At 39.8% G+C, this 27,702-nt stretch overlaps 1 protein-coding gene across 2 annotated transcripts in view; it reads left to right on the forward strand.

Annotated features, from left to right (window-relative positions):
• The window catches only part of pvrl2l (PVR cell adhesion molecule related 2 like), a 568,718-nt gene that overhangs the window by 271,476 nt on the left and 269,540 nt on the right, over positions 1–27,702 (forward strand). For both annotated transcript variants that reach the window (XM_055225158.1, XM_055225157.1), the window contains exon 4: positions 20,133–20,426. In XM_055225158.1, the coding sequence (XP_055081133.1) occupies positions 20,133–20,426 (294 nt within the window). The remainder of the gene's footprint in view (positions 1–20,132; positions 20,427–27,702) is intronic.

The following is a 27,702-nucleotide window of genomic DNA, read 5'->3' on the forward strand; positions in this document are numbered from 1 at the left end:
TTTCAGTACATATTTGTAGAAGTCTAAACTACACGTTTAGCAGTTTTTGTACATAATACAAACCCCAATGAGATGTGTTGATTTGTTGCCAGGGAAACTACAATACATAACCGTATGGAACATTTGCTTCCTTAAAGTGCACATGACAGAGCGATCATCAGCTAACATCAGTCGACAGGGAACATCATTTGATATAACATCAAAGTTTGTTTCACATCAAAGTCATTTTACTTCATGATTGGACGGGGGCCGCAGATATGACACACGTAGAGGTTACCTAGCAACCATAAGGAAAAACCATAGACTGTATATATAAATGGACGTAGCTAACCTGCTAGCAGCGTTACAAATGGGAAAAGTGATCATGGGCGCGCTTCCGGCTCCATCGACTCCAGTACTCCAAACACTACGGGTGACGTCACACTCACTCAGTCCACTCCTTTATACAGTCTGTGATGAAAACAAGGGCCAAAACTTACACGATAGATATGATTTGACAAATAAACATAAACGACAGCTCCTTTATTTTGTGAAATCAATGTTTAATCTGTCAGAAAATTGCCTTGCTTGTGTGTAAATTGTCCCTGTACTGTGGATGGAGTTGACAGCTGATGTAGAGGTATTCTGTTTAAGAACTCCGCACTATTTCCTCGGCCTGTCATGATAATTACTATATCGACTTATCGTTCAATATATGAAAGCTGGAACAATATGTTTTGGGCCTCAGGATTTATTGTGAGTACTTTTTCGTTGCAAAAGTGGGGAGATTTGGGGTGTTTTTGTAGTAATATGATAAGATTTGAGATGTGGAGGGTGAATAAGTTCATTTTATGGCTAATTATTGATACATTCTGCTGTTTATTTGTTTAGACTCATGTCTTTTAATGGTATTTAAAATGTTTTACTTTGATTATCTTGTGTTATTTTTTTAATTTGTTATCGTGACTTCTACTGCTGCTACTACTACTACTACTGCTACTACTACTACTACTGCTACTACTGCTACTACTACTACTGCTACTACTACTACTGCTACTACTACTGCTACTACTGCTGCTACTACTGCTGCTACTGCTACTGCTACTACTACTGCTACTGCTACTATTACTACTGGTACTACTGCTACTACTGCTACTGCTGCTACTGCTACTACTGCCACTACTGCTACTGCTGCTACTGCTACTACTGCTACTACTACTACTTCTACTGCTACTACTGCTACTGCCACTACTGCTACTACCACTACCACTACTGCTACTACTACTACTACTACAACTACTGCTACTGCTACTGCTACTACTACTACTACTACTACTACTACTACTACTACTGGTACTACTACTGGTACTACTACCACTACTGATACTGACACTACTACTACTACTACCAATACCAATACTACTGATACAACAAGAATTGCTACTACTACTGCTACTACTACCACCACTACTACTACTACTACTTCCTGTAACTTTTAGTTTTCAGTTTTTCTTCTCAAACTGCACTTGACTGGTATAAACTGATCTGAATATTTACCACAGGCTGAATCCTACTAAGCCAAGTGATAATTACAAAAACATTAATCTGTCAAAGTACTTTAAACTCACATGAGTAATCCAATGAGCTCATTTATCTGATGCTACTTTTCCCTTTCCCAAATCTTTCCCAAACATCTCTATAATTTGTTTAAATCACAGAAAGATGACTCACACAGCGCCATTTTTCTCTTGACTCCGATAAGACGGCAGCCTCCTTATTGTGTCTGAAGTTTCAAGGTTAATCTCATTACGGGACGGCCATCTTTATCTTGTGCTTTATAAATCTGTACGATCTTTTCGAGGACAAATTTCAAATAGATTTGTGATGATAAATGGCAGGGACAGGCTTTCTCTTCTGCTCTATTTCTCTTTTTGGTTGATCGCTGATAAAAGCACGATCTCCTGTGTGTTACATGCTACAGCAGATTGGTCCAAACGCTCTCAGGGACCACACGCACAAATCTAACCCAGATACGTGGAGCCATTCTGGGGCATGTTTGTTTAAGACGAGGGGGTAAATGGGTCAACCAGGGATGTGCCAAAAATATGGGCTAAATACAGCTATGGCGGTGCAGTTATCACCTCCTGGGACTGATCTCGGTGGTCCAGACCAGAGGTTCTCCAACAGGGGGGTAAGGATGTTAAAGGTAGAAGTGTCCAAACTATGGCCCGGGGGCAAAATCCGGCCCGCAGACCAAGTTTTGTTGGCCACAAGGCTTCCTGCTGAATTGGCCCAAATGCTGATAGGTAATACTTTTTACAGCAAATTTAAGTATTTCCACCACTATAACCTCAATAACATCTTCTAACAGTGGCTCTATCAAAACTACGTAAAAGACATCCATCTGAACGACTTGTTTTGTCGTCTGTGGCTCTCCGCTTGGAATATGTTTGGATATGTGGCCCTTGGTGAAAAATGTTTGTATGTTATACTGTTATAAAGCTGTCACTTCCTCAAAAACACACCTGGAGCTGTGTTTTATTTCATTCGCACATGTTTGAGTAACACTTTATTATTAGTCTGCCAACATCGCCTTCCTCCTTGTGATGTCATGAAGTGGTAGTTTTCAAGTTAATCAGAATCAGAAGACTTTTATTGCCATTGTTAGTGAACGCAGCTCACAAACTACTTTCTTTGGTGGTAAAGCGCAACATTAAAACACTGAATAAGTACAAATGCATGAAGGGCGTGCATAAAGTGAAAAAAGATATGCTTAAAAATAAAATAAAATACTTAGAGGTAGATATATACAACAACAACAACATCAGAACAACAGAGGAGTCATTGTTCTGATATAGTCACAAAAACAAACAACACATAGCGCAACAGATCACCAGGGCGACCGTACGCAGCGCCATCTTGGAATAACAGCTGCCTTTTACCTTTAATTCAGTGGAGATTGGCAATGTATGGAGTTGTGGAGCACTTCCTGTATCACCACATGACATCACAAGGTGGAACAGAGTGTTTTCCGTTTGAGAGAAGAAGTTACAACTCATATTATACCTAAATTTGGATGGTTTGTGTGTTGAACATGTGTGAATGAAACAAAACACAACTCTAGGTATGTTTTTGATGCAGACACATTAAAACAAAGATCAGGAAATAGCTTAATGTAGGCCCTTTAAAGGTGTACTATGGAACTTTTCTGGTGACAGGTCCAACACTTCCACTTTCTTTCCATGAAGGTGTTATTCCTTTGCTTATACTTCATATGCTTCATAGTATATCATTAAATGTGTCTATCACCATTGAGACAAGCAAGAAAACACCACCAGGTCACGTTACAGGTCAGATCTGTGGAGAGGTGACCCTAACAGCTGCAATGCACGTTTTAAATGTTCCTCCTCTGTACCATATATACACTCTCCTTCCTCTTATGCACTGCTAGAGCTTTTTCAGTTCAAATTCAAACTTAATATTTTAGCTTTGAGTATCTAACAATCGATACTGGAGACGTTTTTGATTTTTAACGTAACAGAACAGCTTGGTATGAATAACGAAGTTCAGCTTTATGAGACGTTCCGCGCCAACAATGACCAGGAAATAGTTTCATTACATCATTTTATATTCCCAAATTGGATATGGGCCAGTCCGGCATGGAACTGATTAGTGTCGCCATGATACTATAATTTCTTGATTTCGAAACAGAGGAATAAACCTGATACTCAATACGAATTCCAATACCAGGATGATAATAAAATGGTACTTTCTTTTATATTACCATGTGGCCTTGTATCTGTGTAATCCCTCAGTCGTCCATGTTTGTTCCATAGTGGTCCATGGGCTTGTACTTGTCTGTGTGGTCTCATCATACACCTCAAAATCATTCTAAAGCTTCAGAAAAGTTTCATTTCTGTCCTGTGAATGTGACATTTTTTGCATTACTACTTCAAATGCGTATCTAGTTACAGTACTCTTTTTTTTTAAAATCGATAACTATGTGATTTTCGAGACTTCTGACATCCCACGAACCGATACACAGCCCTGCAAATCTCTCTGGATCGACGTTGACACCCGACACTAGCCACAAACGTTGTAATTTTCCACCGCCCACGACGACTTTGAGGGACAAAATCTAACTGTTTTATCGTGTTTATTTTTCCGTCTGTATGATAACATATTCAGACAGGCTTTCCCTCAGTAACAAACTATGACCAAAATGCAGCCTGGATTTTTGCGAAAACTGCATTTTAAAAACATCTTAATGACTTTGCCTCCCTCCCCGCTGCTGTAACTCGATCTATCACGCCTGTTTACTCGTGTGTGAATCTGAGGTCTCTGGGTTTTGGTCCCTCTTGAACTTGTTTCTTATCAGTTTGGCAGCAAACACACACAGGGCAGGACATGGAAGAGTGCCAGTGAGACGGAGGGAGAGACGGGACCTGCAGCGGGGCTGGAGGAGAGCTAGAAAACTGATAATGTTGCAATTGTTGTTCTGGAGATATGTAAAATTAGGATATATGGAATAGGGAGTATTTTAAAAGGCTGCAAAAAACTCATTAAACAAGTGCGAGTTTACTTCTACAGAGTATTAACGGCTAACACGTAACATATTAGGATCACCGTGTTACCTTTTATTGTTTTTTATTGCTATATTCACAGAAAACAACACATTAACATGTTTTATAAGCTTCACTTTGGATTCTCCCCTCCCTTTGCTCTCTTTGCTAAGTCGCTCCACCTTCAGAGGTCTGTCACAAACTGCAATCAGTAGTTTCATAGTTTTGTCAAGTTGCTGTGTACAGTTTTGTATCATGTTTTTGTATATTTATGGAGGATTGTCGTGTGGGAACATGGGTGACGTAGGCTTGTGGGCGGAGCATCGCACAGAATCGTACAGGTAAACCATAAGGAGGGTTTGAATAGGGTCCAGGAGAGATCACTAAATTACTCAAAGATGCATGGGTGACATCTAAAACCTCTTCAAGCATGTTTTTGATGTTATAACCCTCAGAATAAGAAGGGGATTTTTGAGCAAACCCCCTGTAAACCCCCTGTAATTAAATAAATACAGATTTAGTATCATACTGTGGAACATTTCAGGCAAAGCAATAACATCTCTATGGAGACAAACAAGTGTCAGAGCCTCTACTCGAAAAGTTAGGTCGTACACCTTTAACTTGTTTCGTCGTGTTTTGGACTTGTTTCAGTACATTACTTCTTATTTCAAGCCGTATTGCCGATGCGTGGGGTTAGCAAATGACTTTATTGTCTTGATTTAATAAGAGCAAGATGGAGACCATGACTAGATAATCTGTTTTTGTAGTGACGGAGGAGAGAGGGAGAGGATGAGGAGAGGGAGAGGAAAGAAGAGAGAGAGGAAAGGAGAGGGAAAGGAGAGAGAGGGAGGAGAAGAAAGGACAGGGAGAGGAGAGAGAGAGAAAGGGAGAGGAGAGAGAAAGAGAGGAGGAGGAGAGGAAAGGACAGGGAGAGGAGAGAGAGAGAAAGAGAGAGGAGGAGAGGAAAGGACAGGGAGAGAAAGAGAGGGGAGGAGAGGAGAGGAGAGAGAGAGAGAGAAAGAGAGGAGGAGAGGAAAGGACAGGGAGAGAAAGAGAGGGGAGGAGAGGAGAGGAGAGAGAGAAAGAGAGGGGAGGAGAGGAAAGAACAGGGAGAGAAAGAGAGGGGAGGAGAGGAAAGGAGAGAGAGAAAGAGAGAGGAGGAGAGGAAAGAACAGGGAGAGAAAGAGAGGGGAGGAGAGGAAAGGAGAGAGAGAGAGAGAAAGAGAGAGGAGGAGAGGAAAGGAAAGGGAGAGGAGAGAGAGTAAAAGAGAGGAGGAGAGGAAAGACGAGGGAGAGGAGAGAAGAAAGGGAGGAGAGGACAGGTGATAAGAGGGGGGTGGAGTAACAGGAAGGAAAGGAGGGAAGGGAGTTGAGAGAGGGATGTAAAGACGGGGAGAAGGGGGAGAAGAGGATGGAGTGGAAAGAGGGAGGAGTGGAGGAGAGAGACTGAGAGTGGAGAGAGAGAGGAGGGAGAGAAGATAGGGAGAAGCGGAAGGGGGAAGAGTGGCAAGATGAAGGGGAAGAGGGAGGGGTCTAGAGAGAGAGTACGGACAGGAGATAGGGAGAAGCGGAAGGGGAAAGAGTGGAGAGAGGGAGGAGTGAGAGTAGAGACAGGGAGGAGAAGAAATGAGGGAGAGTAGAGAACAGGAGGAGAGAGAGGAGAGGATGGAGGAGAGAGAGGAGAGGATGGAGGAAAAGAGCAGTGGCGGAGGGAGGGAGAGAGGAGCGGTGATTGCGGATGTGTGCTTGCAGAGCTGTTGAAGTCTGGTGGCAGAGGGCAGCTGGCACCTGTCACCGTGGCGACATGGAGTTGAAGGGAACCAGAGCCCAGCGCAGTGAGCACCAGTCTGAACCAGTCTGACCTGAATATGAATCAAACGTGTCACTCCAAACATATTTGGTACTCGGGCTGTCCACCAGAATAAACAATGTGTCCAAATAACATAGTAAAACCCCGTAGACCCTGTGTTTGTTTGTGAGTGGCACAGGTGAAGAAATGTGACGTGTAAACAAAAATGTCACAGATAAAATCATAATCCCTGACATTTCTACCGCCGTGGGGCAGACTGACGAAACAGTGGCTGCCAATCATCTTCCCTCAGTGAGCTCAGTGTGATTGGTGAGAGTCTGTTGGTCTATCGGTAACACTTTGTAGCTTAGCGAAGAAACCCTTAAAATGTTGCATGTACCAGGAAGCTGAGACCTGTGAATGTGAGTGTTCTGTAAATCAAACACAGTTATTTATGTGCTAATTGATTTTTGAATGATTTGTTTATTTAGAGCACGTGTCAAACTCAAGGCCCGCGAGCCAAGAATGGCCCTCCAAATCATTTTATGTGGCCCTCGACAGGGTAAATTAAAAGATATCTCAATTTATCAGGACATACACAGTTACATAGCCATATTTTTTACATCTAGGCAAATTCATATGCAATATTTGTAACTTGAATAAGTAATAAATACAGATACAGTTAATTAACAAGTTAAAAAAATTTATTAAATTTTTATTTTACATCTGGCCCTTTGAGAACAGCCATTTTACTGAGGTGGCCCTCGGTGAAAATGTGTTTGACGCCCCTGATTTAGAGTTTAGCCACATATTATAAACAAAAGAAAAGTATATTCCGCAAAAAGGAGAGGGAAGATATTAGACATTAAAGACGGGGTGTTTTAACTGCTAAGAGATAATATATTTCGCTCACCATGTTCCTTTTATTCTTTTGAAAATGCTGTATTTGCTGAAAACAACATATTAACATGTTTTAAAAGTTCATTTTCTTTTTTGACACTCTGAGTCCCTGCTCTCTTTGCTCTCTGTGATAAGTATCACTATCACAACACAATCTGTGCGCATCCTGCTAATTAAACTACTGCACACCACACATCGGGTTTGCCAAGTTTCTGAGTGTGTGTACAGTTTTGTATCATGTTTTTGTATGCTTATGGAGAATTGTCGTGTGGGAGCATTTGAACAGGGCCCGAGAGATCGCTAAAAAGTACATGGATAACATCTAAAACCTCTTCAGTCATGTTTTTTTGTTTGTTTGTTTGTTTGTTTGTTTTTATGAGGGAACAACATTATAACATGGTAAAAAGCTCAAAAAATGTATTTAGCTTCACTGTCTCCATTAACACCCATGAAGTAACACTGTTTGGGTTGTGCCAGAGTTTGGAAAAAGGAAAGCCAATTTACCATCAGGAGAAGTTTATTTACTGTGAACACTGAACACATTATGGTTGTATTGTTCTTTCAAATCCACATGCTTCCATTGTAGGGAGTATTATAGCATCTGGTGACATAGGCCAGATACAAGGACTGAGCTGGAGCTTTTCAGTGTATCCCTGTACCCTGTATTTTTGTACTTTTCTTCTGAACTTTTTTTACCCAAACTGCCACTTAACTCATGTAAAACCCTTTCTACTACCCAACCAGACCAAGTAATAATTAGAAAAAACATGAAAACCTGTCATATAAACTTGAAGTAATCCCGGTAATGCATTTCATTGGTACATCCTTGTCTGACCTTCAGTCTGCACTTATTACACAGATCTGGTTTTGCTCCTGTCATTGCTCCTGTCTTTGCTTCTGATAATTACCCCACTCTCCCACTCGCCTGTCCATGCTGAGGGGTTACCGCGGCAACTCATTCTGATGCGCCGTCACGGATCGCATCAGGACGAGACACTGCCGACTCCATCTGGGCTCCTCTCACTTAGGCTCTGCTTTCAGTCAGTATTTATAATCAGAGGTTTACAGGGTTTTGGTGAACAAGAGTTTCACTAACATCGCTCAAGTAATATAATATTTAAATCCGATAAGGTAAAAAGGTGAAATTGCTCATCAAGGCTATAACTTTATTTAAAATTTATGTATAAATGTTTGCGCAGTAGACGTTCAGATGTCCTCAGTAAATCCCGCTCAGAGCAGTGGGCTTCATCACACTTAGAGCTTCTAATGGGAACGTGAAGGTGCCCCTGAGGGAAAAAAAAATAAATCCTTTGGACAGTTTAGAGTCTCTGCCCAGGACGCTAACTTCTTAATCCCTGATCTGAAACTGGACCTGGACTTGGGGCGGGTTTAAACATGAACTTAACTGGGTTTTAGAGTATTTAGACATGTAAAACTATCAGTGAGAACATATGTTAGCCTTTGTATATTGTCAAATAACTACTTTGTTCAGTTAGTGGTGTAGTTTTATGTCATGATTTAAACTGTGTAATCCCGCAGTCATTAAAGAAAACTGAATTACAGATTAATATTTTCAAAAGACAGAAGTTTAAATCTGTCAACTAGACAAATCGTTGTAGGAGTGAAGACGTTTTGCTGCTCATCCAAGACGCTTCTTCAGTTCTGGTCAGATTGCTGTCTTATATCTATCTGAAGGGAGGAGCTAACTACACTGAAACTGTAAACAGCTATTGTCTCCAGTTTCAGCCTTTAGTCTATACCCATAGGCTTTCATGGAGCATCTCAACTGGAGGTACAAGAAAAAAGAAGATACTGACAGATTAAAGACACAAAGGCACATAAATCATTAAAGGGAAGAAGCCCAGAGTTGCCAAATATTTCTCCTAATACATGAATCCCTTTCTTTTTCCACTGTGAAAATGCAAATGGTTTGGCCCCAGAGAGTAATGAAGTTATGGAAAAGCGGACTGTTCGCATGCCATTTTTTAAATGTTTTTTGATTCTTCTTTTTTAATTCTTCTTGATTCTTTAGCCTTTAATGGCCCTATTCAACCTTTAATGGCCCTCCTATTGCCCTCTTTGTTTCTTTTGTTTGTTTTGGGTCTGAGGATGGAATCATAGATCTGTATGTCCCCATTCCTGTTTAACTAAAACTAACTAAAATAATTAACATTTTAGGTACTTTGCAAGATGTACTTTTGCTTGTGTAACTCTGTGTTTTTATATTTCATAGATATTTTTATTTGGATTGGAAAAATGTGAATTCTTTTAGGTTTCCATAAGTTCAAAAATAACTTCAAACAACAGTATAACATTGTCGACATGAAATCTGTGTCACTAGTTTGAGTTATATTGGGAAGAATAGGCAATAATGATACTACAGTACTGCTCAAAGTAGTACAAGTCAAACGTATGGTGACATAAAACTGCAGTTAGGAGTACTATGTGTTTATTATGTCTGTGTAACCCCTCAGTCATCACTCTAAAACTTTTATCCAGTGCCAGAATTGAATTTTTCGATGTATTTATCAGTAAATATGACTCATATTGTCTCCGGGTGTACTCAGCTCAACCTTATCCTCACTTATCCCCTCTCCATCTTATCACTGTGCGTTTCAGTTTGGTTCACAATACCCTGGTTTAGTTTGGGAGGAACTTCAAAGCCAATTAAAAGACAGAACAAGCCTGTAAAACCAAATAAACAACAAAACTAATGAGTAGAGAAAGAACAGCAACATGAACCGTGACGCAGAGATGTGATCCTCGTTTTCCAAAGATCACAGAGAGAGTCGAGACAGCGAAGTAAAACGTAAACATTATAAATACCTTTGTTATATCAATGTGTTGAAATGCGTTCGGATTTTAATGGTGTCAGACTGAAGTTGGAGGTGGGTGATCAGGTTTACTTGAGAAACTTAAATTGCCCTGCACTTTGCAACATGCTATTTATAATCTCTGCCAAAATAGCTTTAACGTACAAGTGTTTTATGTGATCTAAATTTTTTCCCTCTCATCTTGATGTTCCCTTTTAGTTTTATATTTTAGTACTGCTTTGCTTGGAATATTCCTCAGTGTGTCAACCTCCTGTCTCTCTCCACCAAGACTAAACCCGACTCATCCACGCTCCCCATCTTCAAAAAAAGCCCTCAAACCCCATCTCTTTAAAATAAACTTTCATTCACTTTTTGGTTTCCTCATGTTAAGTGTCTTTGCGTATCTTGAAAAGTGTTATACAAGTGTTATGTATGATTAGAAAGTTTTGGAACATTTACTTCAAACATGTATTTTTACCGAGAGCGGGGTCACCTCTGCTAAGATCTGACCTGTAACTTGGCCTGTTGCATAGTAACAGTATTATATATATAGATATACAGTATTTAATGACAAGGCAAGGCAAGTTTATTTGTATAGCACGTACACAAAGTTATTCAAAGTGCTTTACAGAATAAGAAAGACATTAAAATGACAATGCAACAAATCAAAACATAAATATCCATCCATTTTCTTCCTCTTATCCGGGGCCGGGTCGCGGGGGCAGCAGTCTAAGCAGGGACTCCCAGACTTCCCTCACCCCGGACACGTCCTCCAGCTCCTCCGGTGGGACCCCAAGGCGTTCCCAGGCCAGCCGAGAGACATAGTCCCTCCAGTGTGTCCTGGGTCTTCCCCGGGGCCTCCTCCCGGTGGGACATGCCCAGAACACCTCCCTAGGGAGGCGTCCAGGAGGCATCCTAAGCAGATGCCCGAGCCACCTCAACTGGTTCCTCTCAACGTGTAGGAGCAGCGGCTCTACTCCGAGCTCCTCCCATGTGACCGAGCTCCTCATCCTATCCCTAAGGGTGCGCCCGGCCACCCTACGGAGGAAACCCATTTCAGCCGCTTGTATCCGCGATCTTGTCCTTTCGGTCATTACCCAGAGCTCATGACCATAGGTGAGGGTAGGAACGTAGATTGACCGGTAAATCGAGAGCTTCGCCTTTGGGCTCAGCTCCTTCTTCACCACAACGGACCGATACAGCGACCGCATCACTGCAGACGCTGCACCGATCCGCCTGTCAATCTCCCGCTCCATCCTTCCCTCACTGGTGAACAAGACCCCGAGATACTTGAACTCCTCCACTTGGGGCAGAGACTCACCACCCACCCGGAGAGAGCAAACCACCTTTTTCCGGCCGAGAACCATGGCCTCGGATTTGGAGGAGCTGATTCTCATCCCAGCCGCTTCACACTTGGCTGCAAACCGCCCCAGTGTCTGTTGCAGGTCCTGGCTCGAAGAAGCCATCAGGACAACATCATCTGCAAACAGCAGAGATAAAATCCTGTGGTTCCCAAACCAGACCCCCTCCGGCCCCTGGCTGCACCTAGAAATTCTGTCCATAAATATAATGAACAGAACCGGTGACAAAGGGCAGCCCTGACGGAGTCCAACATGCACCGGGAACAGGTCTGACTTACTGCCGGCAATGCGAACACAGCTCCTGCTCCGGTCATACAGGGACCGGACAGCCCTTAGCAAAGAGCCCCGGACCCCATACTCCCAGAGCACCCCCAAAGGACACCACGAGGGACACGGTCGAATGCCTTCTCCAGATCCACAAAACACATGTGGACTGGTTGGGCAAACTCCCATGAACCCTCAAGGACCCGATGAAGAGTATAGAGCTGGTCCAGTGTTCCATGACCAGGACGAAAACCACACTGCTCCTCTTGAATCCGAGGTTCGACTATCGGTTGCATACTCCTCGCCAGTACCCTGGAATAGACCTTACCGGGAAGGCTGAGGAGTGTGATTCCCCTGTAATTGGAACACACCCTCCGGTCCCCCTTCTTATACAGAGGGACCACCACCCCGGTCTGCCATTCCACAGGTACTGTCCTCGACCGCCACGCGATGTTGCAGAGACGTGTCAGCCAAGACAGTCCAACAACATCCAGAGACTTGAGGTACTCAGGACGGATCTCGTCCACCCCTGGAGCCTTGCCACCGAGGAGCTTGCCAACCACCTCAGTGACTTCAGCCAGGGTGATGGACAAGTCCGCCTCCAGGTCCCCAGTTTCTGCTTCCTCCTCGGAAGACGTGACAGTGGGATTGAGGAGATCCTCAAAGTATTCCTTCCACCACCCGACAACATCCCCAGTCGATGTCAGCAGCTCTCCACCCGCACTATAAACAGTGTTGGTGAAGCACTGCTTCCCCCTCCTGAGATGTCGGATGGTGGTGGGTCCACGGGAGGACGGCCCCACGTCGTTCCTTCGGGCTGGGCCCCGTGAGGAAAGAGCTCGCTGCCGAGCACCCACCCCAGGCCTGGCTCCAGGGTGGGGCCCCGGTAATGCCAGTCCGGGCGACGTAACTGGCCTTGGTGTCTCTCTCCTCATGTAGGGCTTCTGAACCGCTCTTAGTCAGACCCGTCTCCCAGGACCTGTTTGCCATGGGTGACCCTACCTGGGGCATGAAGCCCCTGACAACATAGCTCCCAGGATCATTCGGGTGCTCAAACCCCTCCACCACGTTAAGGTGGCAGTTCAGGGAGGGGCAAAAAACATAAATAATCATAATAAAATTAACATTAAAGGAGAAAAGTGCAGAATAAAAACCTTTCAGTCGTATGCACAGCTAAACCAAATCGGTTTGAGCCTGGATTTAAACATTGTCAAAGTAGAGGCCTGTCTCACATCTTCAGGAAGATTGTTTTAGGTTTTAGCTTCATAAAACTGAAATGCTGATTCCTCATGTTTAGTCCAGGAGGCCGGTCCCTGTAGTCCTCAGAGTATGAGATGGTTCATATGGCACTAACATGTGGGAGATGTACTTTGGTGCTGGTCCATAGAGCAGAGCTGCTTTAAAGTCTATTCTCTGAGTCAGAGGAGCCAGAGCAGAGACCTGAGCACAGGACGCATGTGTGAAGTACTTTCAGGTTCTAGTCAGAACCAGAGCAGCAGTGTTTTGGATGTACTACAGCTGTCTTAACGTTCGTTTGAGGAGGCCAGTGAGCAGGCCGTTACAGTAGTCTAACCTACTGGAGACTAATGCATGGATAAGTCTCTCCAAACGTATTATTAACTTAGTATTTTTGCAATGTTTTTTAGACGATAAAAAGCTGCAGATGTTATTGATCTGATGTGGCTGTTAAAGTAAGTGAGTCCATTATTACCTCTATATTTCTAGCCTGTTTTGAAGGTTTTAGAGAGAGACTGGAGGTGACTGTTGACACTTTCTCTTTGTCCTTAATGTGTTTAATGCCATAAGTGGATTTTTTTTTTTTTTATGCAAAACTAAAACACATTTATTTTCACTATTTTGTCTGACCAAATGGCTTTTCCTTGGATATTTCTTGCTAGTCTCGTTTCTGATTTCAACTTGAATAGAGTTGAAATTTTAAGCACACTTCTCAAAGCACACTGTGTCTCTGAAAGGTTCTATTTCAAATACGTGGCGCCTATTGACTGTTCTCTACCCGTGCATAATGTGACCTCTACGATGAACGCAGTCAGCTGTACTTGTCTAATTAAAATCACACCACGAGTTTTTTTATAGACATAGTACTTAAGCTGGAACATCGTGCATCATTTTTGTACAACTAAAGTCAATCAAGCATGTATGTTTTCAACTTTTAACTATAATATAAGGGCTCACACGGGTCAGTCTTTACAATGGAAGTTTTTGGTTGTGATGAAACTTTCCTGAATGAATGACGGGCATTATATTGGATTATTTGCAGAGGAGCAGTGTAGTGAGTGCCCCAAAAGCGATTTAGTCTAGATTTCCATGTTATAAAAAAACTCAAAAACTTGCCTAAAGCGGTTTGAGATGTCACCCATGCTCTAGTTTTATTAGCTGATTGTGTTGTGATAGTGCTCTGAAGGAGGAGTGACTTAACGCAAGGAGCAAAGGGCGGGGAAAGGACGTAAAAAAAATTAAAATATTTCACAAAACATGTTATGGGTTATCAGATAATACCCCATAGAAGTAAAACATCCACTCTTTAATATTATAAATTACGAATGAAACATGAATCTTTTGCGTGTTTTTTTTTTTTTGCTATGTTGGTGTTGTCATTTTAAAACAAATTGAAACTAATGTTGTTGCCATTTGCCACACAGAAAGTTTTGAAAAGCAGTGGATATTTGAGAAGAAAAGGTCTAAATTGCAACACTTGACGGACCAAAATAATGGGATCCAGTGACATTTCCCCATTGATTGATCGAGTGTCCGAGCCTTTTCCCTTTAGGACATTTCATGGAACGATCACACTATAGGCAAGGCTGGTTTATTTGTACAGCACAATTCGTACACAACGTAATTCAAACTGTGTTACAGAATAAGAAAGACATTAAAATCACAATACAACAAATCAAAACATAAATAAGGATCTAGTGTGTGAAGTACTTCCTGGTTCTAGTCAGTGTTAACGGTGGTTTGGAGAGGACAGTGAACCAGCTGGAGACAAACGCACAATATTGAACAAATGCACTATATCGAACAAGTCCAGTCGTGTTTAATAAATGTGAGGAGATACACAAAAAACAAACAGCTCTGGAGGTGCTATCACGAGGTCAGCAGATTTAGGATGAATTTGGACCATTACCATCGTGATTAACAATTTAAAACAAAATATTATATGGACCGATTGGGTAAAACGGGAAGCTGAACTCATCAAGTGTTGAAAGGGTGAAGATGAATACCTGCATATGACAAAATGACAGAAAGTGAAGCTGATTTCTCAAAGGAATCCCCCCATCGATGTCGTCAATGTGTCATTCATTTAAGAAAATAATGCCGTTGTCAGATATTTTTATTTGTCCAATTATAATACTCTTGATACTTTGCTGCTGATGTCGTTATTCAACATTCTCTGGGAGTGTGATGGTAACTGGAGACTCTGCTCTGTCTGAAGCTCTGTTACTCAAGTTAGACGTTAATCTGAGCTTTGTTTTCACGCAATCAGGTGAACTGATTTGTGCACATAAATTTACAGTTACAAGCTAGCATTAACCGTCAGTTTTTCAGTTAATCACTCTCATCGTTTTTGTTGAAAATCAAACACCTGAACAAGACCACGAGCGCTCAGATTAAACACAGGCTCGTGAAAATGTGTGGTTTAAACCCATTTTGTAGTTTTTACTTGAGTTTTCAGACGAACTTTTTGGCTGTGTTTGCTAATGTGCTCATCGTGTCACTATGCTAACCGATGAACATTCCACCATAGAGATACATGTAGAACACCCCCAGCATCATGTCACTGCAAAGTATCAATAAGCTCTGTGCACAGTATCGCCCGTCAACCTCACTGTTAGCATCACTACTTCCTGTCCAGTTGTATCTCTATGAGGTTTTTGCCGAGTCACGCTAAAATGAATAAATAATTAAAGATTAGACAGTGGACAGGGAGCTGCGGGGGGACGTGGGTGGACTGACAAATAAAATTAATACTTTACCGGAGGATACTTCTGTGTTCACAAAGAGATATGTTTGTGTCTCATTGCTAATGCTAATGCTAATTTTGAGGCATATTAAATATTAAAACAGCGCCACAAACTGAAGTATGCTACGTACAAAAACACTTGGGTAGTCTTTATTTTAATTTATTTGGATTTGAATATGTTGTTTATTTTAATAAGTGATTGTTAGCTTTGAGACACGGTGAGCTAGCTAGCGTGCACAGAGCCTATTTGAGCCTAAATGAGATGAGCTTTGGCCCTTGTTTACAGTTTGGTTGCTAGGTAAGTTGGATTTATCTCTCCATATGTCATATCTGTTGCTCATGTCCAAACAGGAAGTAGAATTATAAACAAAAATGTCAAACTAGGGAAAGCTAGGTCAGATTTTTAGCATCTTGTTAAATCTATCTTAAATGTTTTTGTGAAATGCCTGCTCTATATTACGCTATTTTTGATTTGTTATGATGTTTTTTTCCATCAAAAACTGACCTGGAGTTGTGTTTTGTTTCATTCACACATGTTAAACACACAAACCCTGCATATTTCGGCTGAGTTCTTCTCTCAAACTGAAAACACACTGTTCCACCTTGTGATGTCATCATGTGGTAATACAGGAAGTGCTCCACTGTGTTTTTAAACTCCACACACCTTCAGCAGAATCATTTGGATGATTTCAGCTCTAGAGTTGCCGATCTCTACAGAACTGATGGTAAAAAGCAGCTGTTCACCTGAAAACTACCACTTCATGACATCACAAGGTGGAACAGAACATTTTGAGCTTTAGAGATGTAGACAGACTAATAATACAGGATTACTCATGTGTGAATGAAGCAAAACACAACTCCGGGTATGTTTATGAGGAAGTAACAACATAATAACCCTGCTTAAAACTCACAAGAGTCCATTTTCTTTAATATAGGACCTTTGAATGATTGACAGATCAAAGAAAGCATTTGGTCAATATATTGGATTTTAAACAAACTCAATCTTATTCCAACAGGCTGAGGGTCAGTGCAGCAGGTTTCTACAGGTATATGAGGATTATTGCTGTACAGGACAAGTTTCATTGATTCTCTTTTATTTCTCTATTATTAGGATTCATACATCTGGTGTTATGACTATAGTGCCTCCCTGCTTAAAAAGACTGTAAATGAGGAAAGAAGTTATCTTAAATTATAGTTATACCTTAGTTTTTTCAAAGTTTTAAAGTTGAACTCTTTCTAGTGAAGAAACTTAGTAATAGCCAATAGTAAAATCTGTCAATTGGACAAATCGTTGTAGGAGTGAAGACGTTTCACTGCTCACCCAAGCTGCTTCTTCAGTTCTGGTCAGATTACTGGTGGACACTGCCTTATGTCTATATGAATATCTATATGGAGGAGATAACTACACTGAACCTGGAAACCGCTTTTGTTTACAGTTCCTGTACGTAGACTAGGTCTATTGAGCTACACTAAGTGTGCACTGTAGCTGAGACATATTTAGCGTATTCATAGTTAGTGTTTTTCATACCTATTGTCATCCTGGCTAGCTCTGTTCTCTTTGTTTCCTTTGTTTGCTTTTTGTCTGAAGATGGAGTTATAGATGAGGGATAGATGATGTCTGAGGGACCCATTCCTGTCCAAGGAAGGTCTTTCCTGACAAAAATTGCCTCTTTAACTCCCCTCTCAAACCATTTCTTGTCTTAAGTGTTTAATGAATACACTAATTATGACTTAGGCACAGTTCACACTTAGTGTGGCTCAACAGACCTAGCCTACAAACAGACACTGTTAACAAGTAGTTAGCGCCTCTCTTCAGACAGATATAAGGCAGTGTCCACCAGCAATCTGACCAGAACTGAAGAAGCGAATTGGATGAGCAGCGAAACGCCTTCACTCCTACAACTTTTTTGTTCATTTGACAGATTTTACGTTTGGCTTTTACTATGGATCAGACATGGACCTGTGTAATCCCTGGATTTGAGGGATTACACAGACATAGTGAAGATACTAAAAATACAATGTGTGAGAGCAATGTAGAGAAAAACATTGAAGCTTTAAAGAGGTATTTTACTTCTACGACGTATTAACTGTTAACACATAACATATTTATACCACCATGTTACCTTTTATTGTTTTGAAAATGCTGCGTTTATGGAGAATTGTTATGTGGGAGCATGAGTGGGGTGAGGTTTGTTGCCTGAGCATTGGACAGAAAAATATCACATTTCAAAATGCGTTGTTGTGACAGGCCTATTGAGGCCTTCACTGAGAATCCACAGTGTAAATCCTCATGAAAACACCTATAGACTTCACACAAACAACTATATATATATATATATATATATATATATATATATATATATATATATATATATATAGACTCTTTGCATGACTCCACAAGTAAACCGTAATTTTTGACATTTTTTGCTCAATAAAATACCCACACTACCACTATAAACAAGTGTATCAATGAATAAATTGCTAATATTAACTTAATAATAACTTATTTAAAGCTGCTGTATCAGATTTTTACCATCTTTAAAACGTAAAAACAGAACTAGTTCATTTTAAACATTTTAAACATTTTAAACACAGTTCATTTTAAAGTTTTCCTTGCTTACCTTATGCATTCTAAGCATCCTAATTACTCACTGTGATGCATTTATAAGCGCTTTATGGTAATGCTTACAACAACTAGCATGCCAACACCCACTTCCTGTTTATTGTACCCAAAAAATAATGTCTTATAATTGGATGTAGACAGCACACAAGGGTGATTTCAAGAGTTGGTTACAGAATATATCTGTGCTGGAGCTGAACAAATTTAGCTCTAGTACAAGCATTGCATCTTTGAACCACATTTAAGTCTTTGTCTCCGTCGGATGAGGTTGTGTAGAAAGAGTTGAAACGTATCAGTACTTTTCCCTGTGTGTGCCTGAGGGTGAGAGCACAGGCCGTGGCTCTCCCTATGGGTGTCATTACAGCCGCTGTCACCCACAGAAGACCTGTTGTATTGAGTCTCCTCTGATCCCCAAACCTCCTTTCATGCCCACACTTTCTTTCATGTTCTCATTGTTGAGTCAGAAGCAGTTAGGCCGTATCACAGACCTCTGCCAAGACGCCAAGTCATTGTTTTAAGACGGTTGTGTTTCTTCTGCTGGTTTAGTGTTGGATCTAACCGGGTTTAGTACTTTTTTTATACTTTATATGTAGTTTCTTTTACACCTCACATGTACCTCCTGGTCAGTGGTGCAACGTAATGAAGTAAAAGTAATAAAGCAGTTTCTGTACTTTACTTAAGTACATTTTACAGTGGGTATGTTTTACTTTTAGTTCACTATATTTGAGAGCAGTATCTGTACTCTCTACTCCACTACTTTTTCGAACAGGACTGAAAAGTAAAAAGTACTTTTCCTCACATTTGAGGGGTTATTTTTACCATGTTCGTGGTAAAATCCTGACTAAAGTTTTCGAGTTCAAGCTTCAGCTTCGAGCAAACAAAAATCAATACACAAAATCCATAAGAAAAACTTAAGAAATTGATTTATATTGCTACTGTTGACCAAAATATGTATCATTTTTTAATCAATATCACTACATAAGCTCAGAGAGAGGTGTTCTGGGCATGTCCCAGTGAGAGGAGGCCCCGGGGAAGACCAAGGACATGCTGGAGGGACTATGTCTCTCAGCTGACCTGGGAACAACTTGGAGTAATACTGGAGGAGTTGGAGGATGTATCTGGGGTGAGGGAAGTCTGGGAGATCCTGCTTAGACAGCTGCCCCCATGACCCATCCATTTTCTTCCTGGATAAGCAGAAGAAAATGGACGGATCACTACATAAAGCTGAATTATCGCAACAACGTATTCTTAATGCATAACAAACACAAAATACAACACTTACAGTTAGTTTGTGTTTATAATGAGTCGTAGAAGTTCATAATCTAGCCCTCTACAGCTCAAATCACATCACAGAACTGAAAAATAACCAAAAATGTTCTCAGTAGTGCAAGGGAAAAGTCCCCACGATAATATTGACCCCCCAAAAGTATTGTTCTGTGTGTCTTGTGTTGAGCAATATGTAGACAGGTCTAGTTTAAAATGAAATATTTCTCCAAATGATACTTGCTAAAAGGCTGTATAACGCACATGTTCTGACTGTCGCACCGCTTCAAAATTGGAACCTGAAACTTAGTAGACTGGGACTAAACCAGGACCAGACCAGTGTCAACCCCGCCACTGTAAAGAACTGTATATTTACACCAACTGTTCATCATGATGTTATGTCCTCCTTCCTTATATGAACTGATCACTCCTGTTTCTTCACTATAACATGATGTGTGATGTACAATGTTACTCTTGTGTACAGTAGTTTTACTAGGTGGATGGAGGAGAAACTCGTTTTACACATAAAAATACCCCAAAACAACCAAACCAAAGATTATATGTACTTCAATAACTCCATTTTCTCTTTTTGCCCACAGCCAAACCGAAGAACGCAGCCCGGGTGGTGACAGTTCAGACGGGTTCCAAAGCCGTGGTGGTGGCTCGTTGCGAGGCCGTGGAGGGGAAGCCCGCCGCCAGTATCCGGTGGCTGGGCTCAGTGGGGGGTAACCACTCCACCAGCAGCACCAGCGGACCGGACGGGACAGTGACAGTGAGGAGCGAGTACAGACTGGTCCCTACGCCTGCAGACAACGGGAGAGAGCTCACCTGTCTCGTGGACCAGAGGACCCAAGACCAAACCTGGGTCTACCCCATCAAACTGTCTGTGGAATGTAAGAGACACAACCACATCACCCTGTTTGTATTTTCACTCATGTGTCCTTATTTATTCAGAGAGAGGCCAGTGAAAGTATCAGAGTCTCTTTTTAATGAGCGTCCTGTTTAGACAATGCAAACAAAAAACTCACAGAACAGTAATAACAACTGCATTTTTAAAATATGTGCAGTTACAGACAGTTACTTAACCATATCGCGTCAGATGGTATAGCCGACGATAGACTCGCGGCTGTGGATTTTCCATTACCCTTTAAAAATTTTACTGTCATTACGATAATCTGCTTACATTGTCCCTCAAAGATGATTCTCCCAGTCAGTTATTTAATGCGTCAAAGGAAAACTAAGGATGGATATGTAAAATAGAGGTAGTTGTGTGAAAAAACGCAAAAGTACATGCTAATACTTCATTTAACATGATCTTTATGGCAAAAAAAAAGAAAAAAAAGTCTGCGCAAGCTATAATGGTCTATAATGTGGTCAGTCCTTAAAGGGTTAAGTAAAAGTACAAATACCAGAGCAAAAAAAAAAAAACCTAGGTAAAAGTAAAAGTATCACATGGACAAAAAATTGTAAGTAAAAGTATTTAAGTACCCATTTAAAAATGTACTTAAAAATAAAAAAAAATAAAAGTATTTTCCGCAGAGTTTGAGATCTAAATAAGCTTCAAATGTAATTCTTTTAGCATAGATTTGTGTTGAATTTTGTTCAACAGAAACAGAAACTGAATTAATATTTTTGTTGTTTTTATTTGTGTATTTTTGGTTGCTCAAACTACAAACATGTTAAAAATAAGACTTTTCTGCAGGTACAGGTTAATACTTTTACTTTTCAGTACTGTAGTGGAGTAGACAATATATCATCTCTCAAATGTAATAAAGTAAAATTAAAAAGTACCCACTGTAAAGGTTTTAGGTATCTGTACATTACTTAAGTACAATACTTTACTGCTTTTAGTTTGTTACGTTCTATCACTGTGTGCAGATGTGATTATAAACGTTTATCACCAGACTATTGATTACTGCTTTAGTGGCACCAGTGTATCCAGTTTTGTCCTTGAGATTTATTGCATTTGTGTAAAACAAAATAACCAAAAGCTTTTTTTTTTGTTTTTCCCATTTCAGTTCTGGTGTGGCCAGTTTACGAGATCTATCATTCAATACATAACAGATGGCAGAATAATTTTTTTAAAGTTAATATCGCACCACTTTATTGTGTGTACTTTGTCTTTGTAGTAGTGGGAAATATTTGGTTATTGTTCTGTACTCCAATGAGATATGAGCTGTAGAAGGTCAAATTATGAACTTCTGTGACTCATTATAGACACAAACAAACTACTTAAACTGTTGCAGTCTGTTATTTATTTGTTTATTTATTGCAGCTCTTTTTCTTTTTCTTTTTTTACAATTTTGTACATTTCACATACTTTTTGGGGAATAATTTTGCTTTATGGTTTGGTTTTAGTATTATCATTTATATTTACTTCAGCAGTATATCGCACTTTAAAATGTGTTATCGTGACAGGCCTAATTAGTTAGTTAGTGCCCAACAAACTCCAACAAAGAAGTGAGATATTCAGATATTCAGGAAGTCTATCAAGTAGAAAAAAAAAAAAAGCTAAAGAAAAGTTATGGTAACTGTGATGTAGATTTGTTTATCAGCTATACACATTAGGACAAAGACCTCCAATCTCCTATTCATGAGTTTCAGGTTCTTGTTATATTTTGAAGGCTTTTCCCCATTCAAAAGACATAATACCTACTTTTATATTGTTGATCGCTATGGCAACAGTAACTATTATACTGAATGTATGCAGTTTGGTGCAAATTTATGGCTCTATAAATACTTAAGAATATGGTTCACCCTGTTGATGACATGGTATGTATTCACACAATCATGATAAAATAACTTCATGTAGCAGTGGTTTTGTGCTTTCACCCACTAACCGGAAAGTCAGCGGTCTGATAACCCGCTTGGACTAAGTGCATGTTGTATTTGCGTCCTTGGGCAAGACACTTTCACCACTTTGCCTATGACTGAATGACAAACATTTGCTTCTTGCTTCTGTCTGTCAACCCCAGAACAGCTACGGCTATAGAAGTTACAGTTTCAGCGACATAATATGCTAGTTGTAGTATGACAGTATGGTCGTGAGAATATTTATTTGTATATAACATAAAACCCAGCTGTTCATCCACACTATCTGTATTTAACACATTAACAGTTGATTCTATTTACACACGCAGAATCCCTCTCCGCTCTGCATAAACACATGGACAGGTCTTGTGCAGTGTCTTTTTGCAGTCACCTCTACACCTACATCGCGTATCTCCTCACATTACACTGATAGTCTGTGTAAACCTGCGTCGAACCAACATAAAGCCAACATAAAGCTTACAGCGAGCGCTAAGAGGCTACAGTTTCACACTTCTCCACGGTCACTTGTTTAACGACAAAGGCGACAAAACAACATCTGGAGGAAGGAGGAAGCACTTAGGGCACATACCGTTACTGTTACTGCTAACCGCTAACACATAAACGGACTTTTATTGGGAAGAGGCAGATCGGGATGTTTCGGTTGTCTTTTTATAATAAGGACGTGCGTGGATTTATGTAAAAGGTTCACCACCTGCTTGTCTCCATAAAGATGTTATTGCTTTGCCTTGAATACCCCATAATATGGAATTAGTATCTTACCTATGTCCTTGGTGACAAACTGGTGGCAGGTGAGGTCTGTGGAGAGGAGAGCACAGTCAGCAACAGCAATTATGAATGGATAAATGAATACATTTTAATAATTGCTTATTTTGGCACTGATTATTGTGTATTTTTTGTAAATTAGTAAATGCCAGATATAAGTTTCATACAGTGGAACATTCCAAACAAGAGTGTCCTCTGCAAAGAACAAAATATCCTGTCTTTTCATAAAAGATCCTAGTTTACACCTCTACAAACAAGTTCTAAAATAAATGGGATTCTTGTATTAATTAACACTTCTTATTTCAGTCTTACCAAATGTTAATGTCCCCTGTTATTTTCAATGTGCTCTCTGAACACAAGACAACTTTTAAAAGTACATCGTGAACCTAACTGCAATAGAAAAAGTGAAATAAAATTAAATAAATCATAACAATAATAATACAAAATGCTGAATTATCCATGGACATTTACAGAAAACATAAACTTTTTTCAACTCTGCAACGACTCATGCAACACCACACCCACTCCAGAGACCACATCACCCCGTCCTCAAACAACTCCTCTAGCTCCCCGTACAATACCACATCCAATACAAACTCCTCCCCATCAACTACAAGTCTCTCCATAACCTGGCCCTTCCCTATTTCACTGACCTCCACCATCAGCACTGTCCCACCTGCCACCTCCGGTCAGCTGACACCAACCTCAGCACTCCACTTATTGGGACAAAGCACTGAACCTCCCACCCTCTGGAACTCACTCCCACAGTTCATCAGGAACTCAAACAGCTCTTTAAATCACTACTAAAAACTAATCTGTTCAGTCTGGCATTCCCTCATTATCATTATCATCATTATCATCATCATTATCATCATACTCATCATTATCATCATCATCATCATCCTCATTATCATCATTATCATAATCCTCATCATTATTATTATTATCATTAATATCATCATCATTATCATAATTATTATTATCATCATTATCATCATCATTATCATCATTATCATCATCCTCATCATTATCATCCTCATCATTATCATCCTCATCATTATCATCATCTTCATCATTATCATCATCATCATCATCATCATTATTGTTATCATCATCATTATTGTTATCATCATCATTATTGTTATCATTATCATCATCATCCTCATCATTATGATCATCCTCATCATTATCATCCTCATCATTATCATCATCTTCATCATTATCATCATCATCATCATCATCATCATTATTGTTATCATCATCATCATTATTGTTATCATCATCATCATCATTATTGTTATCATCATCATCATCATTATTGTTATCATCATCATTATTATTGTTATCATCATCATTATTATTGTTATCATCATCATCATCATCATTATTGTTATCATCATCATCATCATCATTATTGTTATCATCATCATCATCATCATTATTTACACAGTCCACTGTCTGTCCCACACTTTGACCTCTGGACCCTGTTAAAAATACTGTATTTCCATTCAGTCTGACATTAGCTCTTTGTCTGTGGGAGCTAGTGCTCTCAGTGCTTACATTAAATAAAGATGTTAACGTGGTGCTATATTTTAATTGGACTTTGAAACATTGACATTGACGCTTGTAGTGTTAAACCTTGCTGTTCGTTGTTATTTTTACAGAGCTGTACTGTTCCTAACATGCTGCAATTAAAATCACGAGGAAGAACTTTCACCGTGCCCTGAAAGTTATAATGGACAAGTTTGTAAAGTTTGTGTTCCTGTTTATGTTATAATGTCGTTACCTTCTCAAAAACGGACCTGGAGTTGTCTTTTTTTTCATTCACATATGTTTGAGTAACACTTTATTAGTCTGTCTACATCGCCAAAGCTCAAAATGCTTTGTTCCACCTTGTGATGTCACGAAGCGGCTCTTTTAAAGTTAACAGCTACTTTTGACCTTTTGTTTAGCAGAGCTTTCAAATTCCAGGGCTCAAATTCACCAAATGATTCATGACATCACAAAGTAGAACAGGGTGTTTTCTGTTTGAGAGAACCCTAGAATATGCAGGATTTGTGTGTTAAACATGTGTGAATGAAAGAAAACCCAACTCCGGGTATGTTTTTGATGAGGAAACAACATTATAACTTTAAAACATTAAAAACAAACTCTGTACTGATATACTTAACTTCAAAATGTAGGGCAAACGCAAAGAAAAATGGGATAAAATCAAGAAAGTCGCTACTAGTACTTCTACTTCTACTACTTCCACTACTGCCTAATTCTTGCTGAAACCTTACATAACATATTTTCTTTTTTGCAAGTTTGTGCTTATGCATATCCTACCTATACTTCTACTAGTACTATTACTGCTACTACCACTACTACCACTATTAAAAATAATCCATATCCAAAACTACATTCACTAATCCCTTTGGACCCCTCACTCCTGTTTCTTGTTGCGTGTTGAGTATCCTCAGATCACTTTAGTGGTTCAGTCGTCTCTGTGAAGCTCCATAGACGTCTCTCTCTCCCTCCCTTCCTCCTTTCCCTCTCTCTCTCCATCTTTCTTTCTTTCCGCTCAACACAACTCCATCTTTGAACCAGGTGAACCCAAACACACTTAAGCACTTTAGCTCCTCTGCAGACACTGATTTCCACCTCTGTCAGTGAACGGCATCTCCCCCCTCTCTTTCTCTCCTCCTCGTTCTTCTCCTTTTAGTTTTACTTCCAAATGTATATGCACAGTATAACTCATTAAAGCTACAACACAACTGAAATTAAACTTAAATTAAACACAACTGACTTTAAAGGGCCCGTTTTCTCATCTACGTTATAATGTTTCCTCATCACAAACAGACCTGAAGCTGTGTTTTCTTTCATTCACATGTTTAACACACAAACCCGGCATATTTAGGGTTCTTTAGTTCTTCTCTCATATTGAAAACACTCTGTTCCACCTTGTGATGTCATGTGGTGATACAGGAAGTGCTCCACTGTGTTTTTAAACTCCATACACCTTCACTAGAATCATTTGGAGAATTTCAGTGCTGGAATTACCAATCTCTACAGAACAAAAGGTAAAAGGTAGGTGACATCACATGACATCACAAGGTGGAACAGAGCGTTTTGAGCTTGGGAGATGTAGACAGACTAATAATAAAATACTCAGACATGTGAGAATGAAACAAAACACAACTCCAGGTATGTTTTTGAGGAGATAACAATATTAAAACAAGGCTTAAAGCTCAAAATAGAACATTTTGTATAATATAGGACCTTTAAATTACTTATATTAGATGAAAGTTGACACTACTACTACTACTACTACTACTACTACTACTACTACTACTGACTGCCATAAGATCTTGAGGAGTACCTAATGCATAATGTTGCTCCATGTCAACTTTTTTGCCTTTGCCGTTTACTATCGTTTTCCTCGTCAAACTAATTCTTAATACAGCGCTACACAGGAAGTAATTATTCAAAATATGAAAACCAGAAGTTACTAAGTCAATTTGTAATCTTGTAGTAAGTATTGATTATTTCAGACCAGTATCAATACCTTTCAATACCTCAGTCAGTATCAACAGTATCAATATCAGACATCCTTAGTCCACAGTGCAGTATTTGAAACATGCCGACTGTCTTCCACATTCAATCTGAAATAAACTCAAACATATGGTGTTGTATGTATCTATAACTGCTCATTTCATGGACTTGTGGTTTTCATTCCTACTAATTAAATCTTATCTACAGTGTCTTTGTAGCTATAGTTTCTAATTAATATTACACAATGGACATCTCAATCACCTCGTAACATCATATTAAGTGGATAATTATTCACTTTATTTCACTCAGTTTACTTTGAAATAATAAGGTCGTGGCAGCCATCAGAGTGCCTCTTCTTTATGTGTTATTATTTCCCTTGTACTTACTATGTTCAGCAATTATCAGATTATGTGCCCCCTAGTGGTGAAGTGCATTAGTATTTTTTATTTTATTTTATTTTTTTACAGAAAATGCACTTTCTAATAAAACTTGTTTGTCCTGGCTTCACAAATGATATTGATTTATTATATTTTATATTTTATCAATCTTATATCCCATTTCCCTGTACAATATAAGCATTCCTAATACCATTTAACCCTGACCCAGCCTTCAGCCTGAGCAGAGCACATGTTGACCTATGACCTTTGACCGATAGTTGACCTTAAAATTGGTTTATTGTTAACCTATGCATAGTCACAAAAATCTATCATTATTCATCTTACTGTCTTGAATCTGTCAATAAGTTGTGAATCAGACGTACTCAAAATCAGGGTCCCCCGCTCCCACAGATAAATACTGCCATTGTGTCCTTGGGCATGACACTTAAGCCCCAGATTGTGTACACTGGTTTTTGACTGTGTGTAAAAGGGTGAGTGATTCTTTGATATACATTGCGTTCAGTTACCTCCATGGATAAAAGCATGTGACACCACCAGGCCAAGTTACAGGTCAGATCTGTGGAGAGGAGACCCCATGCAGAGTGAAAACAATTTTAAAATAAAAGAAATTCTTAAAAAAAAAAAACTATTCTCGATTTTCAAG

Source organism: Periophthalmus magnuspinnatus, chromosome 11, assembly GCF_009829125.3.
Source record: "Periophthalmus magnuspinnatus isolate fPerMag1 chromosome 11, fPerMag1.2.pri, whole genome shotgun sequence".
NCBI lineage: Eukaryota > Metazoa > Chordata > Actinopteri > Gobiiformes > Gobiidae > Periophthalmus > Periophthalmus magnuspinnatus.